Below are 25,077 nucleotides of genomic sequence, written 5' to 3'. Positions count from 1 at the left end.
CACTCCCAAAGTGCTAAGCACAAAGTGCTAAGCATATTGGACACTCAGACACGTATTGGTTTTGGTAACACATTTGCTAAGAATCTAAGTCATGTACTGTGAATGACAGATAAGACTTAAATTTTCAACGAATAATATACCCCCCTCCCCGCTATATTATTAATTGGTTCTAACTGGGTCAAACCAGAACTACCTAGCTTATCTCTACCATTCTGCCTAGACATTTTTCTAGCTCTTTCAGAACAAGTACACCTAAGGTCTAGATCTGAAAACCTGTATGTAGACAGTATTACTGATCAGAGTGTTTCTGCTGATTAAAATCACCAGTGGTATGGCTTTTAATCTCAACCCTTCCAAACTGTAACCTACATTTGTTTTTTGTGTCTGGTATATTGAGGAACCACATAACAATAGCTTGATGCCACTATGTTTTCCAGCCTCACTAGGGCTTTTGAACAATAATCAGCAGTCTGTCGTGAGCTGTGAACTCCCTCCATATCTGGATCCTTTGCTTTAAGAGTATCTACTTATACGGGCATCCTTCCTCACCCACCTGTTTCAAGGAGGTGGCAGGTGTGCCCTCCTCCTGGACTCTGCCTCTCCTCTCCTTTCACACCTCCTTGGTCTCCTTGTTCCAGCAGTTTAATAGCCTATCATTCTCTTTTTCTTCAGTGGCTGAATTCTGGCTTAGAAACAGTTCTCACTGGGGTCCAATAATACAGTAGTAAAATCAAACACACTTCATTTTTTTCATGTGACCTTGTGCCTTAGCCTGCTTCTTAAAAATTCTTTTGGTTTTCCATGACAACCTTCTACCTGACCAGTCAGTCCTCTTAGTCTGCTTTGCTGTCCTTCAGTTTTCCCATTTAATGTTAACACTAAGGTTCTGTCAATGGGGCTCTTTTCTTCAGAGTAGTTGCAAGAATTAAATGAATTAATTTGTTAGAGTCAGTGCCTGGCATCTAGCAAGCACTCTAGTAAGTGCTTACTATTACGATTTTACTTCAACTGAATTGTAAGATAATTTCATCCATGCCTGTTGTTTTTACTGCCAAATGTGTTCTGGCCTAGAGTTTTCAGGCTCAGTTGGGTTTATCTAAATGCCTACGATTTACTCCTTGAATGTCCAGCTGAGCTCTGTTCTGAAATCTGTTCTCAGCTCAGTAAATGACATAACCAGCAGCCCATTACTCAGGCCAGAAGAAACCATTCCAGACACCTTACTTCTACCTCCAGCCGTTCACCAAATCCTCTTGACAGTACCTTGTAAGTAGCTTCCTTTCCCATCCTCCCTACCTTTACTGCTCATCTTGCCAAGCCTCTCTGTAGTCCATTTCTCTTGCTACTGCTTTAAATTCTTCAATGGCATCTCTTCCTGAAAACATAAAAGTTCAAAGCAGAACATTTAAGTCCTTTGATCTGGCCTCTGCCTACCTTCCCAAGCCTTATTCTCTTGCTTCTCTTTTGGTCATCTCTGGACTACAGATTTTCCAGGCACCGGTACCTCACTAGGCCCTTCCACAGATGGCTGCTCTCTAGACCTCCCTCTGCATTCACCCACATAGGAGTTCACTTTATTTATGGAGTTAGAAGTGACAGATATCAAAATAAAAATCTCTGAAATAGGCTGGGAAACCACCCAGGTTGGGAAGTGGTCTACTCTGAGTGAATTCTGAGGATAAAGACGGAAATGTGTAATGTATATAAAGACCAGGGTTAGGGGAGAGGAAAAAGAATAAGCAGTGGAAATGAAAGATGGTTCACAGAGAATTAAAAGGACGGATGAGGGAACATTTCCAGATATGGTGGGCAACACTATCAAGTGTAGCAGAAAGGGCTAAGCATAGGTGGCCAAAGAAAAAGCCAGAGATTGTTGATACAGTAAAAATAAAAGGGCAGTTCTAGTAGGCGGTGGCCTTGAAGGCAGAAAATAAGGGATGGGGCACCTGAGACGTTACCAGTGGCCTCCCTCTGACAACCTGGCAATTACTTCACTACAGAGAAGGCATCTCTGATCACTGTATAAATCAGTCGTGTGTAATAATTAGACTTACACAGGAAGACAATTTTATTGTCTTTGGGGTTATTTACAGAGTATCCTATGCTACTTTTACTTGAAGTCACCTGGCCTACTCCGAGGGCATGGACACAGCACATTGTTTTGGGGAGGCAAGAATAACCCTACTTTATTTTAGTTCCATAGCTGTCACTGTAACTTTTCCCTGTATTACAGCTTTTAACCATTCACAACCCAAGCCCTCTGTGGTTGTGATTTATTTGTATTTCAGCCCCTATGTTACAATCACCATACAATCTCCGTAATTAAAAACTTACAGTATTCTGTAGGAAGTCGTACACAGTGATACATTCCTAAAGAGAATGAGAAGATACTATGCAACCCTTTGCAAGTGCACTGGTTTGCTTCCTTTGCGCATCACGCCTCCAAAGCCTTGAAAACTCAAGTCCTGCAAGGGAGACTGATCTGATTTGATTTTTATCTAGTTCTCGTTTTAAGCAACCGTAACTATCTTTTTGAACCCTGCAACTCAGCAGTAATGTTGGGAGTTCAGGACTTAAACACAATATATCACAACTTCCACAGTGAGAACTTACAAACAACAAGACTGTTTAATACTTCTGTATCAAAAACAAAATAAAACTGAACTATAAATAGGCTGTAAAATAACAGTTGTCGTCTTCTCCCAAGAGATTTCTTCCCATCCCCTTATAGTAATATGTTTAACTTTGAGAAAGTGTTGTCTATTTCAGAAGACTTAAGTAACACCATCGCTGTCATAACAGATGAAGTACTATTTACATAACCTGCAAATTATTTCTGAGTTACAGGATATTAATTCACTGTAACATGTACCTTTGCTGCCCATTAGAATCACTTGGGAAGACTGAACAATCCTGTTGCCCAGGTCACACTCCATACCAATTCAGTTACAGCGTATGGCAGCGGGAGCCAGGCATCAGTATTAACTATGTCTAGGAGACTTCATTGTTGCTGCTGGCAAGTTGTATGGATACAATCAAAGAAAGCTTTATATTCAGGGATCTGCTCTATCTATCTCAAGCTTTTCTAAATGTTCAGTAGAAAAAGGTAGTTTGACATAGGTGTATTAAGTATTACAACGGGCTTTTGAGGCACCTGGGTGGCTTAGTCGGTTGAGCGTCCAGTTTCAGCTCAGGTTATGATCTTCCGGTTCATGAGTTCAAGCCCCACATCAGGTTCACTGTTGTCAGCACAAAGCCTGCTTCAAATCCTCTGTCCCCCCTCTCTCTATCCCTCCACCATTTGCGTTCTCTCAAAAATAAATAAAACATTTTTTTTAAAGTATTAGAACAGGCTTTTGAAAAGCCTACATACTATATATTTCATCAACTCCAAAGCCTTTCTCATATTTAACAGCTCTTTAATTAAGGTGAGAAAGTCTTACAAAACAGTATATTATGTTAACGTGCCTTGTCCCTTCAAAGAAATTGTTTTGGAAAGCTATATACTAATGCCAACAATGCCACCATTGTTCGAAATTTTTTTTTTTTTTTTCCTAATTGCTTCCTGGAGCAGGGCCTAAAATTTAAAACATAATTAATAGAGGCAAGTTTTCTGAGGAAGATTTTAGTTTTAGAAACTGCCAAGTCACTTGAGGTAAATAAATTGATGTGAATCAAGCTAGGTAATGCCATATTTGGTTCAAAACGAGACGTGGCTATAAAATTCACAGTACTTTTCTGGAGAGCACCCTAAAACTGGATATGGAAGCAGTTCCAAAAAATTGCAAAAATATTTTGTTTTAAAGGGGCTTTTTTTAAGTTTATTTAGAGAGAGGGAGAGAATCCCAAGCAGGCTCTGTACTGTCAGTGCAGAGCCGGATGTGGGGCTCAGACTCACGAACTGTGAGATCATGACCTGAGCCAAAACCAAGAGTCAGAGGCCCCCTGCAAAAACAGTTTTGAGCAGTGTGAATAGAAACTCAAATTTTGTGGAGGTACCAGAGTTCAATGTTTTGAGAAACCTTAGAGATTTTCTGATCTATTGCCCGTGTTACAAATAAAGACACTAAGGTTTGAAAACAATGGACTCCTCAGTCGTAGTTAGGTTAGTCAGTGGCAGACCTAAAAACAACTTCTCTGCCTCTCAATTCAGTTTTAGCCTCAATCTCCATTCCCTCCCTTCCAAAAAAAAAAAAAAGGCGGGGGGGGGCGGGTAGGTCAGTTTAGGAATAAGTCTGTACTATCATCTAATGATCCTTACTTTCTCACAAACTAAATCTTAAAACGTTGCAGAATTTTGCTGTGATGTTCTCTTCAGATTTACCAATCTGTGGAAACCAAAATGAGGTGTTGGACATACTCTTGGTGCCCAGTCTCCCATTATCTTTCTTTTCTTAGTTTTTTTTTTTTAATCTTAGAGACGGAGGGGCAGAAGGGGAGAATCCCCAGTAGGCTCCATGCTCAGCACGTAGCCCCACGCAGGGGCTTGATCCCATGATCCTTGGGATCATGACCTGAGCTAAAATCAAGTCGGACACTCAGCCAACTGAGCCACCCAGGTGCCCCCATTCCATCATAGTTCTTGATGTTTTTACATTATAGATAAGGATTCTGTAATCCTATTTCAACATTCTTGTACACAAATTGTCCACATCTAGAAACCTGAATCTGTTTAATGTAGCAAGGTAATTTATACTCTGCTTTATTACCAAAAGAATTTCAGATAGTTTACATATTCTAAGAACAAGTGAAAGTCAAAAAATAGGTAAAAGAAAAAAGGATGGCAAAAGATGAAAGCATACAGAATACATGTTGTAAAATGTTACACAGTAATTAAAATTCAGCTACAAGGTTTGGTTTTGAATGTCTTGGAGGCCAAGGCAAAAAAGATGATCAGTAATGAGATTCAAAGAATCCAGTTTACCAGCTGCTTAGAAGCAACTAAGCTTTTCCTAGCATTTTGTCAAGAGGAATCGGGGGGCGCCTGGGTGGCTAAATCAGTTAAGCGTCCGACTTTGGCTCAGGTCAGGAGCTCACGGTCATGAGTTTGAGCCCCACATGGGGCTCTGTGCTGACAGCTCAGAGCCTGGAGCCTGCTCCCAATCCTGTGTCTCCCTGTCTCTCTGCCCCTTCCCCACTTGCACCTGTCTCTCTCTCCTTCATTCTAAGAAATAAACAACAAACAAAAAGGAATGGCCGTGTCTGCATGTCTAATCTTGCATGAGTGTTCTTAGATGTGGGCTTTACACAGAAATCTGGGGAACAAAGGCCTGGAATTGTGAGTATTCTGTTCATCATTCAAAGGCAGATATTTTTTTACTTTACAAATCAAAGTAGGGTTGACATTCTCTCATGAAATTTAAAAACCAGATCACCCACAACCTCACGTATGCCTGGAAGAACAATTAGGAAAAAAAAACCCTTGCCATTCATTCTATCAACCTCTCACATATTTGGGGCTTTATTTTCTATTACTGCTATTAGTTCTGCATTTTCAAACTGAAAGATTACTCTTCTTGGAATAGGAAGAGTGGGTTGTTACAACATCCATGAATATTTTAAGACATCAAGTACAGTGCCCTTCCCTTTCTTGCTCTGAACCTTTGAAGGAAGGTTCAGTGACTTACGTGTATAACAATTTACAGTATTGTTTTACAAACACCTCCGATATCTGTGGGGTTGACAGGACAGGTACAATGCAATACTCTGTAGATGAGAAAACAGAGGCCCTGGAGATGGAGCAGCTCGTCCAGGGCCACGCCGGTCATGTGTCTTCGCTTGGAGCCTGGCCCCTTCTACTTGATATTGTTTGTTTTCTCCTCCCCTTGTTTCGTGAGCCCAACGCCAGTCCTCTACCATTCTGGGATCCATCCACTCTAGATAAAAGCTGGACTGTGCCATATTTTTATACATGTCATTTAAAAAAGCTCTTTCTGCAAGTACATTTGTTTTTTGGATGACTATCCTTGTCTAAAATTGAAATCAACTATGATTATGAACATGTGTTTTTATCTCTTTTTAGAATTTATATCTTGGATATAAGCTTCCTCAAGCCTAAAACACATTATCTAATTATATTCCCTTCACTATTATAAAACCTTGGATGGTTTAAAAATTCGCTCAAATAGAGAATACTGGCATCAATTTCCTCTAGTTTGAAACACTCCGAGTAGCTGTTCTCACTGCTTAAAAAAAAAAAAAAAGCTACCATCAAAGTATGCAAATAGTATTAGATATTCTACTTTTGAACTACTTCGCTGCCATCAGAATAACTGAAATCTACTCTTTCGGCCACTATTTGGCCTCTGTATCTCGCTTCTGTTCTATACTGCGTATGTACTACAAAGTATTTGACTCAGGTGTTTGACCATTTTTCATTGAACCGATCTCTTCCTCCTCCACATATCACTTTTCTCTCCAATTGTACTCACTTGGGGCCAAAGGAGCATGTTGGCAGGGGAAAGAAGCACGTACTCTGGAGTCAAGAACTATTAGCTGTCATGTCACTTTGGTCCACGTATTTGATGTTTTACATCCATTTTAAATTAAGAGTAGTTGTAGAAACATTAATAATAAAGAATAGCTGTAAGATCATATATGTAAAGCTCTTAGAGGCAAAGGTGTAAGGAGTTCAAATGTTAGTTTCTTTGTAAGTATACACCACCATGCTTTGCTTGAGTAAATGAGGTGGTCATTCCTATTCCTACCACCTTATAGAGGGGCATCTACTGAAATAGGGCACGGAGGAGGAAAAAAAAATCCATCGCCCCTCATTCTCTCTTCAAATCGGCACAATTTTACCTTCTCTCCGAAGACTCTTACTATGACCACGACTAAAATATTATGTGATATAAAAAGAAAAGCCAAACCAAAAGGTACAGAGGGATGGAATAAGAGAAAATCGTTAAATGGAACATGCTTAAAAATTTAGAATACAGATTTGTTACTTACCATTCTGCCTTCCGGTTACTCGGATAGTCCGTAAGGCAAAGGTGTCTATAAAGACTTAAAAGGAAGAATAAAATATGAAGTATAATCCAACAAGATTTAATACACTACTAAGAAATTATTTACCTAAATGCTCCCATAATTACATTTTAAATAGACAAATACAAAAGCATCAAACACAAGCATACTGAAGTGTTTAGGCCTCCTGTCACGGTAACTCCACAAGACCACTCATAACGAAGAGTTCCATTATAGGTTTTCCCCCATCTCCTTAATTTATGGGAACATTACAATCACAAGGTGTTTCCATTTTTTTTGTTCATTAGCATTCCCACCAACCCCTAGCCTAACACTCAACCCATTGCCTGTTAATTCATATATTGGTGGACATTTTAAATTCAGACATTATTTTGGCTTTCATACTCATCTGGAATTGTTTGCTTAAGGCTGTCGTGATAGTTTCTCTTCAGGCTGGTGTACTTTGGGGTAGGCAAACAATATTTAATGCTGGTACTAGTGAGTATTCTAATCAGTATTCTGTTTCTCAACAGCATATGATTACCATTATTGAACCGAATGACAGTTGGTATAGATGTTCTTCCTGCTTACCATTCCTTCCAGGCAGCCCTAAGATTTTGTGTGTGCAATGTACTGAAAACCTCATTTGTTTCCAAAGTAGCTCCAATGCAGAACATTTGGGTGAACCATTTTGGGGGACTCCAACCTTGATGCCTAGAGATACTACGTAAGCACAGCACAGATGCCTTTCATGTGCAGCTACAGACCCACCTTTGTCCGCTTTGAAAATGAAGGTCTGTGGGTAAATGGATACTGTCCGTCACCATGTTAACAGTATTCAAAGATCAAATCTACTCCCAGATTCTTTTTTGGACTAAAAAGACAAGCTATTAAAAGCACTAGCTTTAAAAGACCATTTATTATTCTTAAATATTTACAACTCATGGGTTAAAATATTTACCAGTTTATTACCAATAGGTTATTTGTTGGGATTTTGTTTGGAGGGGGCTTCGCCTGTTATCTTTACCACTTTTATTTCCTATGGAAGAGAATTCCAGGTTATCTTTCAGACTTTTTATACTCTTCTTTCTAGACGTTTTGAACTAGTCACCTGGCTATCTTAGGAAATTTCAATGACAGCTTCGTTAATAGGCTTTCTACTTTCCCGTCTCTGAAAAGCAGGTCCCACTTACTTTCTTAGCTACTGCCACGTAACAGTTCCTAATTGTGAAAAGCACAGTCCAATACAAATAGACACTGGGTGACTTCAAATGTATATACCATAGCATTCCAATGGAAAACTATAAATGCAAAACAGTGATTAAATAATGAAGACTGACTGGCCATGGAATCTCTTTAAGAAACACAATTATGGGAACATGGAGGCATAGCAAGCATTACTTATGAAGAATGCATCAAGGAAACCTGATATTGTCACTTAAATAACAAAAAAATGCCTTCAGGCTAAATAGTCCCTTCGTACACGGCTACTGTTAGACCTGAAGTAAAAATATCTCAGAGATTTAAAAAAATCACTATAAATTACTCTATAACTTATGGTTTGCAAGGGTTTAAAATGTTCATAATGTTCTTATTTACTTCATCTTACATGAAGATATAAAAAAATAAATATTGCCATGCATATCTTGTTGGCATTCTAAAAACCCACAAATAAATAACTTGAAATGCTATCTAGAGAAATTGCTCCTGTATACTTATTATTATCTACGGAGGACTCAAGCAAGTCTGTTTTTATATAGCATCCTTAAACTGAAAAAGCTACAAAACAAGCCTAATTGAAATACCCTTAAATGATCAAAATGTAATGCTAAGGGAAAGAAAACAATACAAGCCAAAACTGGAGTGCAAACACCTTTTTTGCTGTAGGTTTTAATGGAAAAGGTTTATGGACTAATGGGATTCCTGGGTTCCCAAGGGCATGCTGGAAACACGGAAAATGATGTAAAAGAAATTGGGAATCCTTCCTCAGGCAACTTTTTATCCTATTTCAGTTTCCTGAAACATCCCTGGTTAAGACTTCTTGTGATGAAAAAGACACAGACGAGCATTTATAAAAGTCCATCAGGTTCCTCATTAAAGCTGAAGTCACACACTAGAGACAGATGGTCTGAAGGGTAATTAAAAGACGGCAGCCGGTTGGGTCCAATCTGTTCTTCGGTGAGCAAATCAAGAGCTGACCTCACACTCAGAGCATGTTTAGAATACCAGATATAATCCAGCGTGTGCCGGCACTCCCCTGAGGTCCGGATCTTCCAGGTAGTATACGGGGGCTCGGACTGCCCGTCAGCACTCAGCAGCTTGTAGGCACTGTTCAGGTTGAGGCTGGAGGAAGCAAAGTGTTTGTAGACCTCCTCTGTTGGCTCTGCGTTGAAGTCCCCACAGACGATAAGGGGAATCTTGGCTCCTTGAGTGATGTTTTGGAGGTTCTGGAGAAGGTCACAACCCTGAGCTGAGCGAAATCGTTCCCAGCCAGTGCGTGCTTTTAAGTGGGTGACAGCGATACAGAACTGTCTACTGGACTCCTTGCACTCTAGGGTCTGTGCAATGGCCACCTGATTGGTTTTCAGTGTCATGGCCGTCAGCCTGATATTGGCACTATTGACTAGCTTGAATCGGTTCTGGAGAAAAAACAAGGCACAGCCATCTGGTCCGTTGTTGTGTTCCACATCTAGACAAGGTGACCAGGGCTTGGGGAAAAATGTGCCTTGATAGCCCAGTCTACTGAGGAGTGGTTGGAAGGTGTCAAAATAATGGTCCACCTCTTGGAGGCACAATATATCAGGCTGGTAGGCCAGGATTTCTTCTAGGATGAGACATTTCCTTTCTTCCCACTTGAGTGCTTCCACAGGGCATTGCACAAAGTTGTCTTTTCCTTCTCCAAGAGCTGAAATAAAAAAGCCAGTCAGCTGTCAGCTACTACAGGACACATGACTTCTAAGTACCTGGAAGTCTCCTTAGGTCTGACAGTACTCAAGACCCTCAGAACGCTTCCTCTACTTCAGATGCTTTGGGTGATTCTTCTCTGTCTAATCTGCATTAACCTACCAAACTAAATAACCTCTTACTATCCAAATGAGGCAAGCAATTTCTTTTCTTTCATATTAGAACTGTTTCATGTAGGGGTGCCTGGGTGTCTCAGTTGGTTGGGCAGCCGACTACAGCTCAGGTCGTGATCTCGCGGTCTGTGAGTTTGAGCCCCGCGTTGGGCTCTGTCCTGAGAGCTCAGAGCCTGGAGTCTGCTTCCGATTCTGTGTCTCCCTCTTTCTCCCCTCCCCTGCTTGCTCTCAGTCTCTCTCTCAAAAATAATAAACAATAAAAAAAAAAGTAAAAACAAAACAAAACAACAAAACTGTTTCATGTAACTATATTCTAGGATATAATATCTTAAGTTTTAGCTTGAAACAGTGTTCTTTACAATCCCTGGGATCTAACCTATGTCAGAGGAAGTAAATATTTAACTCTGTACACTAATTTTTTAAGGAAGATTTTATTTTTAAGTAATCTTTATACCCAACCTGGGCTTGAAACTCACAACTCCAAGATCAGGAGTCACATGCTCTACTGACTGAGCCAGCCAGGCACCCCATCTATACGTTAACACTAACTATAATGAACCATAAGGACTGATGCAGACACTACTTGGAATGAATGGAACCTATTTTAAATAGGCAGCTTTTCCAATCAAATACTGGGAAGTCAGGGTATACACCCTTCTTAAAAAAGCTGCCTTTGTTTCTTTTTCTTAAAATTTCAACTGCAACATGAAAGGCAATTCTACAGAGAGCCGACTGACACATTTTTTTAAATTCAGCAGACCTACGAAAGACAGCCTTTCTGCCATAACAAAGTAATATCTTAATGAACTAAAGCATTGTCTCCTTAGCCTTCGGTTACAGATGCATATGGGTGGGAATCTAGCTTCAAGAACACCCAGACTCGGGGAGCCTGGGTGGCTCAGTTGGTTAAGCATCTGACTTCGGCTCAGGTCATGATCTCGCGGTTCGTGGATTTGAGCCCTGACAGTGCCGAACCCACTTTGGATCTTCTGCCCCCCTCTCTGCCCTTCTCCTGCTTGTGCGTGCTCTTTCTCAAAAATAAACATTAAAAAAAAAAAAAGAATATCCGGATTCACCACCATCCACTGAGGCCCCATTCCCTGCAGAAAAGTCCTATATGTTACCCATCCAGCAGACTTAGTTTCTGCCTTGCCAATGCTATCTTAGTGCTGTGGACTGAAAGTTGGAGGCAACGGAAAGTGTGAGAATGATAAAAGACAGGGTCCTTTAAATATGGATGTGCTAGGAAGCAGACATTGTATTTGGATAGCCTACAAACATGAGGTAAGGTATAAATCTGGAGTTGCTGGATTTGTTAGTGAAAATCAGATGGCTCCCTTTCTCACCCTCCCCGTCTGGGAGCTCCTCATACTGCCCTGGTCACCCCGTCCTCCTACACCTCTATCTGCCCACGCCTCTTCCCTCCACGTAACACATCAGTGCTTTAGGTATGCGCAGAAACAGAAAGGTAGTCACAGCAAACTTAACTGCTCAGGCACAAAAGCATCAGGCATACCTTGGGCAAGGATGTTCCACTGCATGACCCTAATAGGTGGGTGGCTGCTGGGGTGATCCGTCCTCAGGTCCACAAAATCCCTCTGGAATCGGGGGGGTCGAGTGTGCAGGACAGCCCTGCATTCCTCAAGGAGTTCTTTAGGATCAATGGGCTCCAGATGTTCTGGATCAGGTGACACCAAATACTCCGGGTGCTGGGAGGCAGTGCTGCTGTTCAGTGTCTTGGCGAGAGCACTATAGAGCCTGCTCGTGCCGTGTCCCATGGAGCACACTGCAGGGAAGGAGAGCACAGTCACACGCCCCGCTCAACCAGAAGATAAAACATTCACTGTCCCTAGAAGCCAAGAACCCGACAGAGGGCAATGTTGCCATGTTCATGCAGAAAGCCGTTGCCACAGAGGTGGATTAAAGGAGTTGCCAGGTTCTAGCTTTCTACTAGGACAGGTAACTTAAATACAAATGTTAAAGTCGGTTTCTGATTAACTAAGATAATTCTTTTAAGGGAGAAATATCTTCATCTTTATGGCCTCTTCTAATTTAGGATTTGTCTTTGTAATTTATAAACCCGGTCTTGAAAGCATGGCTCAACAAACTTCACATTCCTTTTTCTAAATATTTTACTAAAAATTTGGAGGCCAGTTTGGAAAAAGCCAGATGTTAGAAAGCCCATGTTAATCTGGAAGAGATTAGGTTATAGCAAGCTGTTGCTGTGGACACCTCATCTATATAGATCCCTCCGTTATGGAAAGTAACAGTTGGGTTAAATCCATATCCGTTTCTCTTAGGTGTCTACTATACATCAGGGCTCTGGCTTTCTGTAGGCTCTGGACATCGCTGAGCAATATTAGTCTATAATATCAATTGCCAGATTTTTTAAGAATCTAGAAAAGGGGTTGTAGGTAGAAGGAGTAAGAGAAGGTTGCCCACATCTCCTGGGATCCTGTGAGGAGAAATGGGGTGGAGAGGAGCAGAAAACATTTTCTAGTGCTCCACTTTTTATCCTGATAGATTATAATTCACCAAGGAGAGGAGAGCACAATCTCCCACTAATTAGCATGAGGGAAACCGTACTTGTAAGCAGGTGATGGCTCTTTTATTCTGTTCAGTTAAGCATAAATTAGGGTCAATTTTACCTGGAACAACCTTCAAGATTCTGTGTATGATGAATGTTGGTATGGACGAATCTGGATTTCCCTACCACATCCATATCCTTGCCTTCTCTTCAAAGACACAGTTTTCTAGGGTGCATGGGTGGCTCAGTAGGTTGAGTGTCAGACTTCAGCTCAGGTCATGCTCTCACGGTTCCTGAATTCGAGCCCCGCCTCGGGCTCTGTGCTGACAGCTCGGAGCCTGGACCTGCTGAAGATTCTGTGTCTCCCTCTCTCTCTCTGCACCTCCCCTGCTTGTGCTCTGTTTCTCTCTTTCTCTCTCTCTCAAAAATCAATAAACTTAAAAAAAAAAAAAAAAGACACAGTTTTCTTATAAAATACATTATCTGGCAGGCTGACTGACTGCACCTGAAACCAGCAATCATATTCACTGTCGCAGGACACAAAGGCAAATTCAAATATTTACCACCAAATGTCCTTAAACATCAAGGTAAATAAGCATGCAAGCATGCTCTCTATTGTTCCTTTTCATCAACTCAACGTAGTTTTTTTTTTCCCCCAGCAAGAAAACTAAATAAAGGCAAAGAAACAAACACATCATACATTTAAGCAAGCCTGTTCTCTCTCACACATACATGCGCAAACACATGCACACACCTGTCTCCAAAGTGCTTGATTTGAATATATTAAAATATTTTTGTCAATTTGCTTGCCTATCTGAATGCATGGGTCCAAAGGAAGAGATTTTCTTCTGGGCTGGTAGTACAACTTTGAAAATCTTTCTTCTGTACTTCTAGTTTTTAAGAAAAAAGAAGTGAAAGGTCTTACTGGTTTTTCAAGTGTAGTCTCCAGAAGAGTAGCACCACCCAAACTGTAGACCGGAATGTCACAGGGCACCACAACAAACTCCCATGTTACCACGGGGTATTTTAAATTTGAAATGTACAGCAATATTTGACATATGTCAGGCTCTAAGCAAGCTACTAGCCTGATGTAGCTTAGTTTCATTTGTCAGGCTGAGTTTTGGGGTGGTTACTGTGATAAAAAAACAAGTGTGCAAAAATGAACATGCAAAAGAGAGTAATAGCGTCCAACAGGAGTCTAGGGTCGGAGGAGTTATGTGAAGCCAGAAAAACCATCTTGAACCACATTTCTTTTTAAAAAGTTAGGAACACCTTCACATAAAGAGAGTAACATCCATTTTCAGACAATGAATGCAAACCAGAAAGACATGCCCAGAAAGCAAATCAAAACTGTATCTCACTACAAATGCAAATGAGCTTTCTTATCATTAAGAAAATGATAGTACAGCCTAAATCAGAATTAAGAAACTCAGAAATGAGGCAAGAATCAGTAATTAAAAAAAAAAAAAAAAAGATCATTTGAGAGATAGTGGCAAATATTATGTGCTTATTTTAAGCAAAGACACAGTTTTGTGCTTAAACTTAAGCAAAGACGATCCAACATATGGGTAAAAGGAATTCTTGAAGCAGGAAAACCAATGCAAGGAAATGAAACAAATACTGAAAACTATAAATCAAGAAAACTTTTGAGAGTACAAATCATGGAGGGTTGAATTAAGTTCTGGAGAGGTAATTTCAGCATGGTAACTATAGTTAATACTACTGTACTGTATACTTGAAATCTTCTAAGAGAGTAGACAGATCTTCAGTGATCTCAACACACACACACAAGGTAACTGTGAGGTGACAGATGTGTTAATTAGCTTGGTTGAGGTAACTATTTCACAGTGTATTCGTATACCAAAACATCATGTGGCATATACCTTAAATATATACTACTTTATTTGCTAATTATACCTCAATTAAGCTGGAAATAAATAAAATGGTTTAAAAGAAAAAAAACTATATGAGGTTAAAAAAAAGACGTATCATGGATATATTTAAACATTACATGCATAAAGGTCTACCTTCTCTTTGCTATTCTAAAAACAAAAAAAGAAAAAAAACCTTAAAAAAACAATATTTGAAACTACATATTGAAAAACACATCACATACCTGAGAATATCAACCCAGAATGAGCAACACCAACTGGACTGTAAAGAAAAAGAAAATCCCTTGGGCATCTAGGCAAAAACATCGAGTTAACTTGTAAGGAAAGTAAATTAAGAGTATCATCAGACTTCAATTGCAATGTTTTATGCCAGAAGAAAATGAAGTTGCATATTTGAAATATATAACTCAAACTTTATATATATGGCTCATCTACATGTGAGCAAGGAATTTATATCTAGCAACATGGGAATATTGACTGACTCCATCAGCCCTTCCTGAGCAAATGAGCAGGGCTGACGAACTAGCCAGAGGTACTTTTGCACAGTCCTCCAGCTAAGAATGGTTTTAAAGGTTGTTAAAAACATACATAGACACACACACAATATGGAATAGGATCACTTTTGGCTCTCAAAGCCTAGATGTTTATCCAGCCCTCTTCAGAAAAATTTTGCCACCTCTGGAACTAGAGCACTAACTTCAGACCAAAATGGTAGGACTTTGATATAAGATGGGTGGTAAGCATTAAACATACTGCTTAGAAAACCAAGTCTAGGGGCACCTGGGTGGCTCAGTTGGTTAAGCGGCCGACTTCGGCTCAGGTCATGATCTCACAGTCTGTGAGTTCGAGCCCCACATCGGGCTCTATGCTGACAGCTCAGAGCCTGGAGCCTGTTTCAGATTCTGTGTCTCCCTCTCTCTGACCCTCCCCCGTTCATGCTCTGTCTCTCTCTGTCTCAAAAATAAATAAACGTTAAAAAAAAAAAAAAAAAGAAAATCAAGTCTAAATGGGGTTGAGAGAGTACATTATATAACGGCTATGTGATCCCACAATGAACTTACAAAGATTTAATACAGCTGAGAAAGGGGGCAGGGAGTAGGGACCACAATGACGAAAATATATTTATTTAATTTTTTTTTTTTTTTTTTTTTTTAATATATTCTAGGGGCATCTGGGTGGCTCAGTGGGTCAAGCGTCTGACTCAATTTCGGCTTAGGTCATGATCTCGTGGTTCATGAGTTCAAGTCCCGCGTCGGGCTCTACACTGACAGTGTGTAGCTTGCTTGGGATTCTTTCTGTCTTCCTCTCTCTCGCTCTCTCTCTCTCTCTCTCAAGAATAAATATTTAAAAATATATATTCAATTTAAAAATTTTAAACTGGGGTGCCTGGCTGGCTCGGTAGGAAGAGCACACAATTGATCTAGAGGTCATGGGTATGAGCCCCATGCTGGGTGCACAGATTACTAAAATCAAAATACAATAAAATTTAAAAACCTGTAAACTGTTTTCAGAGATCATAATTAGTAGTGGTAGTGTTTGTATTGTTATTATTGTGAGACTGTTGCGTAGGTATGAAACAAAGCAAATGGATATTCTAACTCCATCATTCTCTGTTGTCCTTTTTTGGGTTTAGTTTTGAAAATGCATTTATAGACTTTTAGCCACAACACTCAAGGAAAACACTCTTGTTAAAGCCAACCCATTTTGGACTAATTGCAATGATTAAATCTGATCACCTATCTGTTGACTCAGCCTCTCAAAGTCTTTCAGTGGTTTTCAAAAATTAAATCTGCCCTCGAAAGACAAAGCTTTATAGCAAACACAATGAAGGCACCTTGTGGCACAGCCAAGTACTCAGGCCTGAACGGGACAGATGTCAACACACCAATTCCGCTCCTGGTTCCGTCAGTGTTTAACTGTGCCCAGCTCTCTATACCTGCTTACCCAGCTTTCAAATGAGGGCCTGTCAAAGGATCCTCATTTTCTCGAGATTTTTTTTGGAAAACGAATCAAGGTTAGAACTGGTGGCAACCTCAAAATAACATTTCTATTACTTGTACCAGAGACACACATATTTCTCCTGAGAAAACTTGCATGTACCATTCAGAATGACTTTTATTCCTCTCATATTTGAGGCCCAGAATGGACAATTTCACATATTAACAGAACAGCTGACCCTGAACAACACAGGTGGAACATGTGATTCAATTATATGTGGATTTTTCACAGTACAGCACTCTAAATGTATTTTCTCCTTATGATTTTCTTAACATGTTCTTTTCTCTAGCTTGCTTTCCTGTATGAATACAGCATATAATACATTTAACAGACAAAATATGTGCTAATCGACTGTTTACATTAGCAGGAAGGCTTCCTGTCAACAGTAGGCTATTAGTAAAGTTTTGGGGAGTCAAAAGTCACATGCAAATTTTTTTTACATGCACATTTTTAACTGTGCAGGGGGTCGGTACTCTTAAACCCCCTGTGTTGTTCAAGAGTCAACTGTACCTGGGTATGGAATGCACTGAAAATAAGCCTTTAAAGAAGTTTTACTAGCGTAGACCTCTTGCTCTTATTTCACTGTGGATTCATTTAGCTGCAAAAGATGTCATTAGGCTAAACTGTGAAGATTCTAGGTAGAGGGAAATTGTTAGGGAGCATTATTATAGTCTTGTCTCTGCTCCTTAGATCTTAAAGGAAACTGAAAGATGGTCCCTAAGATGGACTGATGCAAGCGTGAATACCAAGTTCTATAATAACAGTGACCAGCACATGCCTTCTAATGGTAAAGTACCTGGGAAGCTGACTAATCAATCAACCAACGTGCTGCACAGTGAGCCTGAACTAGAAGAGAGAACAGATGATGCTGAAAGATGTCTCTGAGGTCTACCCACTCCTGGAGGAGGGCGTCAGTCTATGCCTTCACTGTACACTATACAATTTAATCTTTTACTCTCTTGGGTGTGGTCTTGGAGAAAACTTTTTTTTTTTAATGTTCATTTTAGAGGGAGAGAGCATGAATGGGGGAGGGGCAGAGAGAGAGAGAGAGAGAGAGAGAAAGGGGGGGACAGAGACTCTGAAGCAGGGTCTGGGCAGACAGCATCGAGCCCCACACGGGGCTCAAACTCACAAACTGCAAGATAACGACCTGAGCCAAAGGCGGGCACTCAAGTGAGTCACCCAGGCACCCCAAAACTCTAATCTTCTTAATCTAATCTCTCAGTCCTCAGGGATAATCTGTTGACAGTACATTAATTTTACATTCTTATTTCCCTATTCCCTGAGTTTGGGGATGGGCACTCATACCAATAAGATGTGTGTTAGATCTTTTCTCTCAAGAAATTAACAAGTGTTTGGGGAAAGATTAATACACGTGAACTAATGAGAGAAAAACTGAGTACTTACTATGCGGAATGGGCTAGGGTAAATAAGGGTTAAAATAATCAGAATGGATAACAATACCCAGAAAAAGACTTAAAATATGGAGCTCTAATTGCTGACTAAAACACTTGGCCCATCACAGGTAGCCACCATAAAGTCCTGCTTCCCTCTCTCAAACACACACATACTGGACACTAGCCCACTGGAGACAGACCAGTGAACTGACTAAAATCTGTCTTCATGGAGCTTCTGCTGTAGTGGGGAAATACAAGGTGATGGTCATCTGGTGAAAACGGCTATGGAGAAAAAAATGAAGAAAGGGAGATAGGGAATGCTAGCAAGTGGGGAGCTGCTAATCCGTGTGGGATGCTCAAGGAGGTCTCACTAAAGGATGGAATTTGAGCAGAGAGGTGAAGATGGTAAGGCAATAAATTCATTAAGTCTTATGGAGATCCAATGAGAGAACAAACATTCTGGGCAGAGGGAACAGCAAATACAAGTCCTGAGAAAGGACCACGCTTGGCAGGGTTCATAAATAGCAAGGCACTGAAATGATACACTGAATGAATAAAGAGCTAAGTGAAGCAGTGAGGACAGGGGAGCAGATTATACAGGGCACTGTAGGCCATTCTAAGGACTTGAGCCTTTATCTGAGAGGGGAAGCCACTTGAAAATGTTAAGCAGGAGTAAGAATCTGATTTACAATTAAAAAAATCTCACTGGCTGATGTCTTAAAAATACACTACACCGTAGGGAAGTAAGGGCAGACATAGAAAAAGCCATCAGAGGACAATTACAATCATCCAGGTGAAAGACAGTGTCAGTGTCATAGCTTAGACCAGTGACAGCAGTTAAAGTGGCTGGATTATGAATACTAAAATTGGAGCCAATAAGTTTTGGTGATAAGCTGGATGTGGTCTGAGAGAGAAGAATGGTCAAAAAGGTCCTGAGCATTGCCAGCAGAGCAACCAGAAAGAGGAGGTTTCCAATACTAGCTAGGAAGATTTGATGGGGTTTGCAGAAAATAGGAGTTTAGCAATTAGATACGACTAGGGTTCAGGAGAGAGGTACACACTGGAAATAAACGTTTAGAAGTTAGTGGACACTTGAGACTAAAGTGAGTGTAGAGAGAAAACAGGTCAAAGGATTGAGCTCTGCAGCAAACCGGGAAAGATGTGGTGAAAATCTGAGGATGACAAGCCAGAGAAGTAGAATAAGGGGATCCTATTCTGGAATCTTCCTGGAAACAAAGCAAAGAAAGTGTTTCACCCATGAAGTAGTCCCCTCTTGTGCCAAATACTACTGACAGTTCAAGCAAAACAAAGACTGAGACCATCTGGATTTAGCAACATGGAAAACTTCAGTGACTTTAACAATAGCCATTTCCAATTTTTGGTGGAGTTGTGGGGAAAAAAGGAAACAGGAGAGAGTAGAGACATATTTTGAGGAAATTTTGCCCTGAAAGAGAGAGAAATGTAGTGGCTAGAGATGGAGGCAAGAGAATTTTTGGAGGCTATTATACATGTTTAGTTTGCTAATGGGGGGGGGGGGGGCGGGTACCAGAGGGAAAAACGCTGAAGCAGGAGACTTTGGACATGACAGGCATGAAGAAGCCCACATATCCTCTCCCCCCCAAAAGCACTATAAACCTGAACAGAACTGTCAAAACCAACTATGTCAATGCTCTGGATACAGACCAAAGGCATACAACAAACAGAAGCTTCTGTTCATGAAAGCTACCGAACCCTGCACCAGGGCTAGTCCCCCCTGCCCCTCAAGCTCAATGCAAGTAGTTCAACTAGGGCAGCAAGGATACCAAATTATCAAGCCCAGGCCCTGTTGGCCTCCCTGGTGAGCCTATCAAATATTTAAATAAGAAATGACACCAATTTTCACAAACTGCCATTTATTGCTTCCCACGTACAGCCCCTCTAGAAGACAGTCTGGCAGGTTTTTATAAAGCCTAGACTTACATATGGCCCATAACTCGTGCCCCTAGGTACTTTAGCTAAGTGAATTGAAAACTTCTGTTCCTGCAGAAAAATACACACACAAATGTTAAGCAGTCTTATTAATAATCATCCCAAACTGGAAGCAACTAAGATGCCCTTCACCATGGGAATGGATAAACAACTGAATAACACGGTATCCAGCCGTGAAAAGGATCAAGCTGTCGATTTGCAAGAGTCATCCTTGCAACACGGATGGATCTCAACTGCATTCTGGAAGTGAAAGAAGCCAGATCCTAAAACTTACCTATTATGTGACTGTGTTCACATGCCATTTTTGAAAAGGCAAAACTATAGATTAGTAGTTGCTAAGGGATGGAGTGGGGAAGCGGTGGCTGACTAGGGGAATATTTGGGGTGATGGAACCAATCTGCACAGTCCTAGAGTGGTAGAGACACAATCCTATGCATTTGTCAAAATCCAAACAACTGTCTGTCAAACTTTAATGTGTACAAATTTAAAATATCAACCAGGAGGTGGAACGATCTCAAGAGGGAATGCAGACTTTGACAAATGAATCTAACTTTTTACAAATAAATGTATGGCAATCTCACAGAAGGGGTTCAGTAAAAAGGGAGCTATTGATCTGAGTAATTTTGGAAAACACTGTTTAATGGGAAACCACATGGCTCAAGACGAAAGGAACAGTATTCTAGTTAGTAAAGTTTCTCACAGGTGTAGTAGGTGTTAATCTCAAAACTGCTTCATATATATTGGTGTTGAACAAGTAAAGGGGTAGTGGATGATGGGAACCCTATTTCTCACAGAGACTGAAGTTAAGTTAAAGAGCAAAAAAGGCTACAATGAATCATGTGGTCAGAGACAGGATGAATTCATGTTTCGCTTACCATACACATAAGATGTACAGATACAGAAATAACTATAGATATGTGTAGGATTCTGATTTTCCACTTGCTGTATGCCATTAGCTAACAACTGAGTTATCTCTGCCATCAACCTGCTTTTATGCATTCTAAAAACATGCATTTTATATCTTTATATGTCCAGGATTATTGTAAGGATAAAAATAAAGATATGAGTCTAAAACATTTCTTATAAAATATAATCTTTCTCCGAGAGAGAGAGAGAGAGAAAGAGAAAGAGAGAGAGAGAGAGAGAGAGAGAGAGAGAGGCAGGCGCCTGGGTGGCTCAGTTGGTTAAGCATACCACTTCAGCTCAGGTCATGACCTCACTGTTCGTGAGTTTGAGTCCCGCATCGGGCTCTCTGCTGTCAGTGCGGAGCCTGCTTCAGATCCTGTCTGCCTCTCTCTCTCTGCTCCTCCCCGACCTGTGCCCTCTCTCAAAATTAAACATTAAAAATATGTTTTTTAAAGACAATATAAGAGGTTGAAAGCAGACATGTATACAATTCATACAAACACAGAGCACATAACTAAATTTGTTTTAAACTGTTTTTTTGTTTAAAAAAAATTTTTTTTTTTAACGTTTATTTATTTTTGAGACAGAGAGAGACAGAGCATGAACGGGGGAGGGTCAGAGAGAGAGGGAGATACAGAATCCGAAACAGGCTCCAGGCTCTGAGCTGCCAGCACAGAGCCCGACGCGGAGCTAGAACTCACAGACAGCGAGATCATGACCTGAGCCGAAGTCGGCCGCTTAACCGACTGAGCCACCCAGGCGCCCCATGTTTTAAACTGTTTTAAACTGGTAGCACATACGATCACAAAAGCTAGGAAGTCACTGCTGGAAAGTTGTCTCCGTGCTGCTCCAGAGACTTCAATTACCCCAAATTATGGATAATCTTCCCTGACGTCTGTCTTTATATTTCTGGTATCCAACCTAGATTTTCTATACTTCAAAAATATTCTTCTCAAAAAGTCATGAGACAGAAAGAAAAGAGGGATTTGGGGAAGTCCCAACTCATTTTTTCCCATGTGTTCGGTTTTTCTTTTCTGTTCCTAGTCCCAAGAACATATGAGCTTACTTAGTTATTTCTTAAGGCTGTATTTCCCAAAACTTTCTGGTAACATACAGACATGTCAAAGTAAGTGCAAAATCCCAAGCTAGGGAATAACTAAAAGTGAACACATAAAGACTTCACATATGGCAGCTCTTTCTGCCCCGGGGCCCTGTCCCCATGCTTTAAGAAAACCTGTTCATTATGCACCAAGGGGAAAAAACCCAAAACAACACTTCACATACTATTTTTGCACTTAAAACACAGTGCCAGCCAAGACTCAGACCCCCATAAGGACTACAATGTAGTAAGGCTACAAAAATTTCAAAACATAAGAAAACTAAAGATTATTGGGCACCTTTCTTTCTCCCCATCCTAAAAATGATGCCAGTGACCACTAAGGATTACTGAATACTTAACAGGCACCATTTACAAATTCTGGGGTGTCTGCGTGGCTCAGTCAGTTAAGCGTCCAACTGCTGATTTCTGCTCAGGTCATGATCTCACGGTTTCTAAGATGGAGCCCCACGTCATGCGATTCTCTCTCTACTTCTCTCTCTCACTCTCTCAAAATATATAAACTTAAAAAACAAACAAACAAAAACAGAGAAAACCCAGGAGCACCTGGGTGGCTCAGTCGGTTAAGCATCCCACTCCAGCTCAGGTCATGATCTCGTGGTTCCCGAGTTTGAGCCCTGCATCCGGCTCTGCACTGACAGTGTGGATCCTGCCTGGGATTCTCTCTCCCTCCCTCTCTGCCCCTCCCCAACTTGTGTGCACGTGCACTCGCTCTCGCTCTCTCAAAATAAACTTAAAAATAAACAAACAAACCTTACACCATTTACAAATTCTGCTTGCTCTAACTGCATTTTCAATTAACTCTCATAACAATCCTAGGACGTAGGGACTCTTATTATGCCGTTTTTACAATGAGGAAATGACTTGGTATCAATTCTCATTGTTTCTCACCTGTTTTTTAAAAATAGCATTCATTTTGTTCTTTCAGAGAATTAAAACAAAATTTCTTTCCATACATAAATACATGTCCAATTTCAAGATTTTAAGTCATCCTAGTTCAAGTCTTATGCCATAATAGGGGTTGCTATGTGGCACTTTAAAAAGATCTTCAAAGGTTCAGGATGCTCAACATCCAAAGCCAATTTCCTCAGGTGAGACAGTATAAATAATTTGTCCCCGAAGACACTGAAATGTATGAAATACTGACAAAAACCTCTGCGCTAAACTTTATTTGGCACTCATACTGGCTTGTAGGTGAGTTTTTTATGTATTTAGAGATGAGTATTTTCTTTTAAGTTCTTCTCAGTACAAGGAAGTCACCCTTTTTTTTTTTTTGAATGTTTATTTATTTTGAGAGAGAGTGAGCATGAGCAGGGAAGGGGCAGAGAGAGAGAGAGAGAGAGAGAGAGAATTTCAAGCAGGCTCTGTGCTGCCAGCGCAGAGCCCCATAAAGGGCTCGAACTCACGAAGCGTGTGTGAGATCATGACCTGAGCTGAACTCAAGAGTCAGATGCTTAACTGACTAAGCCACCCAAGCGCCCCTGGAGATTGGTATTTTTGATTTGACCCCATATTGTATTTGTTCCCCCTCCCCACCCCCACCAGGCATTTTACTAGAAAAAGTATCAGCCATCATCCTCAGTGTGATACACATTATATAATTTATACAGGCAACAGGCAGATCAAAACAGATTTCTTATGACTAGTTATGATTTAGCAATACCATTCCTGCCTTTTTCTTTTTCTAAAAGCGTATTTCCATATACATTTGGAACTGGGTATCTTCACTCCTTGCGTAAATACCTCACTGCTATTCTACTTAATAGGAACAAATACTTCTTCCCTCCCTCATAATAGCCTTTAAAGAGTTGCCAGAGAATTCAGATTTAGGTTTCTGAAATACCCATTTAGTCATCCCTTTCCTAGAAAACAAGGCAAAAGTGAGCTAATCACTAAAATACAGAATACAAGTTTACTCTTCATATCACCAATTATACATACTTCTAAAGCAACAGGCAGACTACAGTATAAGTTCCTGAGTGCCAACCGTCAGAGGGAAGTGATGAAGACTTAATGAAACACCTTCACACCATAATCAGAATGCTGGATGAGAATCCTAACAGTTAGACCCAAACTGACTGGGCCTAACATTCCAAGCAGTCCTAACAGCACTCAGAAATCACAACAGAAAGACATCTCTCCACATAATGTTTCTCTAGTTACCCAGCAGTTGCATACTCTGGAGCTTGCCCAAATCAGTCTGCGAATAATTTCTCTCACAAGTTTAGTCTCCTGAAACTGTGGCTTGGCCAAAAAATGCTGATTAAACGCCAAAAACTAAACAAAAACGAGGATAATCTGCATACACACCTGGGAAGCTGCTGGAGCTCACCAACCCTGGGCCCAAGGAAACCTCAAAGAGCAGAGTATACACAAACTGCAAACGACCAACGTCACAGGAAGCCATCATGGAAAGAGCAATCCTGTGCTGCCATCTGCTGGCCATGTGTTGAAACCTCAGAAAATTTACTTCCCTTGTTCAGCAGCTAATTTTCATTAGGCTTCTTGGGGTAACTAACCAAATACACACACACACACACACACACACACACACACACACACACACACTAGAAAAGATGCCAAGAGGGGCGCCTGGGTGGCGCAGTCGGTTAAGCGTCCGACTTCAGCCAGGTCACGATCTCGCGGTCCGTGAGTTCGAGCCCCGCGTCAGGCTCTGGGCTGATGGCTCGGAGCCTGGAGCCTGTTTCCGATTCTGTGTCTCCCTCTCTCTCTGCCCCTCCCCCGTTCATGCTCTGTCTCTGTCCCTCCCAAAAAAAAAAAAAAAAAAAAAAGAAAAGATGCCAAGAGACAGCAAAGCCCCAAGGAATTCTGTCAAACACTGACGAAGAACTGCCTTACACTGGTAGTGCGTTTTATGGTATACTGAGCACTTTTACTTGTGATCTGTTACCCTCTCAAAAACTCCTTGGCTCTTTCATAGATGAGGACACTAAAATTCATAAGCTTAAGTGACTTGTCCTGAGTCACTATGAAATGTAACTATCTAGAGTTTTGTGAGACTGCAGTTGGGACCCTCTCTCTGTGGTGGTCGGCAGGCCGACCTGGTAAACACACACAACCGCCTTCAAGTTTTGTGTAGGAGTGTGGACGTGTAGCACATTAAATCCTGGATTCTAGGGGCTGGATTCTAAGTGCCAATTTAGGAAGAGACGACTTTCCGGTGAGGGTTAAGTATTTTAGCCAACGTCCAGTCTTCAAATTTCTGTTG

At 40.8% G+C, this 25,077-nt stretch overlaps 1 protein-coding gene across 6 annotated transcripts in view; it reads right to left on the bottom strand.

Annotated features, from left to right (window-relative positions):
• Positions 1-4,579: 4,579 nt before the first annotated feature.
• The window catches only part of NOCT (nocturnin), a 31,971-nt gene continuing 11,473 nt past the window's right edge, over positions 4,580-25,077 (bottom strand). Inside the window, exons 1-4 of one of the 6 annotated variants that reach the window (XM_049632189.1) lie at positions 23,790-24,423; positions 14,687-14,724; positions 11,560-11,829; positions 8,826-9,871 (exon numbers count right to left, since the gene is read on the bottom strand). In XM_049632189.1, coding sequence (XP_049488146.1) covers positions 9,036-9,871; positions 11,560-11,821 — 1,098 coding nt within the window. In that variant the 5' untranslated portion in view covers positions 11,822-11,829; positions 14,687-14,724; positions 23,790-24,423 and the 3' untranslated portion in view covers positions 8,826-9,035. Of the gene's footprint in view, positions 9,872-11,559; positions 24,424-25,077 lie in introns of those variants that run through there. The other 5 variants (XM_049632190.1, XM_049632186.1, XM_049632188.1 and 2 more) reach the window with 5 other exon arrangements.

This window comes from Panthera uncia, chromosome B1 (assembly GCF_023721935.1).
Source record: "Panthera uncia isolate 11264 chromosome B1, Puncia_PCG_1.0, whole genome shotgun sequence".
In the NCBI taxonomy this organism is placed as follows: domain Eukaryota; kingdom Metazoa; phylum Chordata; class Mammalia; order Carnivora; family Felidae; genus Panthera; species Panthera uncia.
Note: the sequence above shows the minus strand (reverse complement) of the source record. Positions and strands in the feature narration are given on the sequence as shown.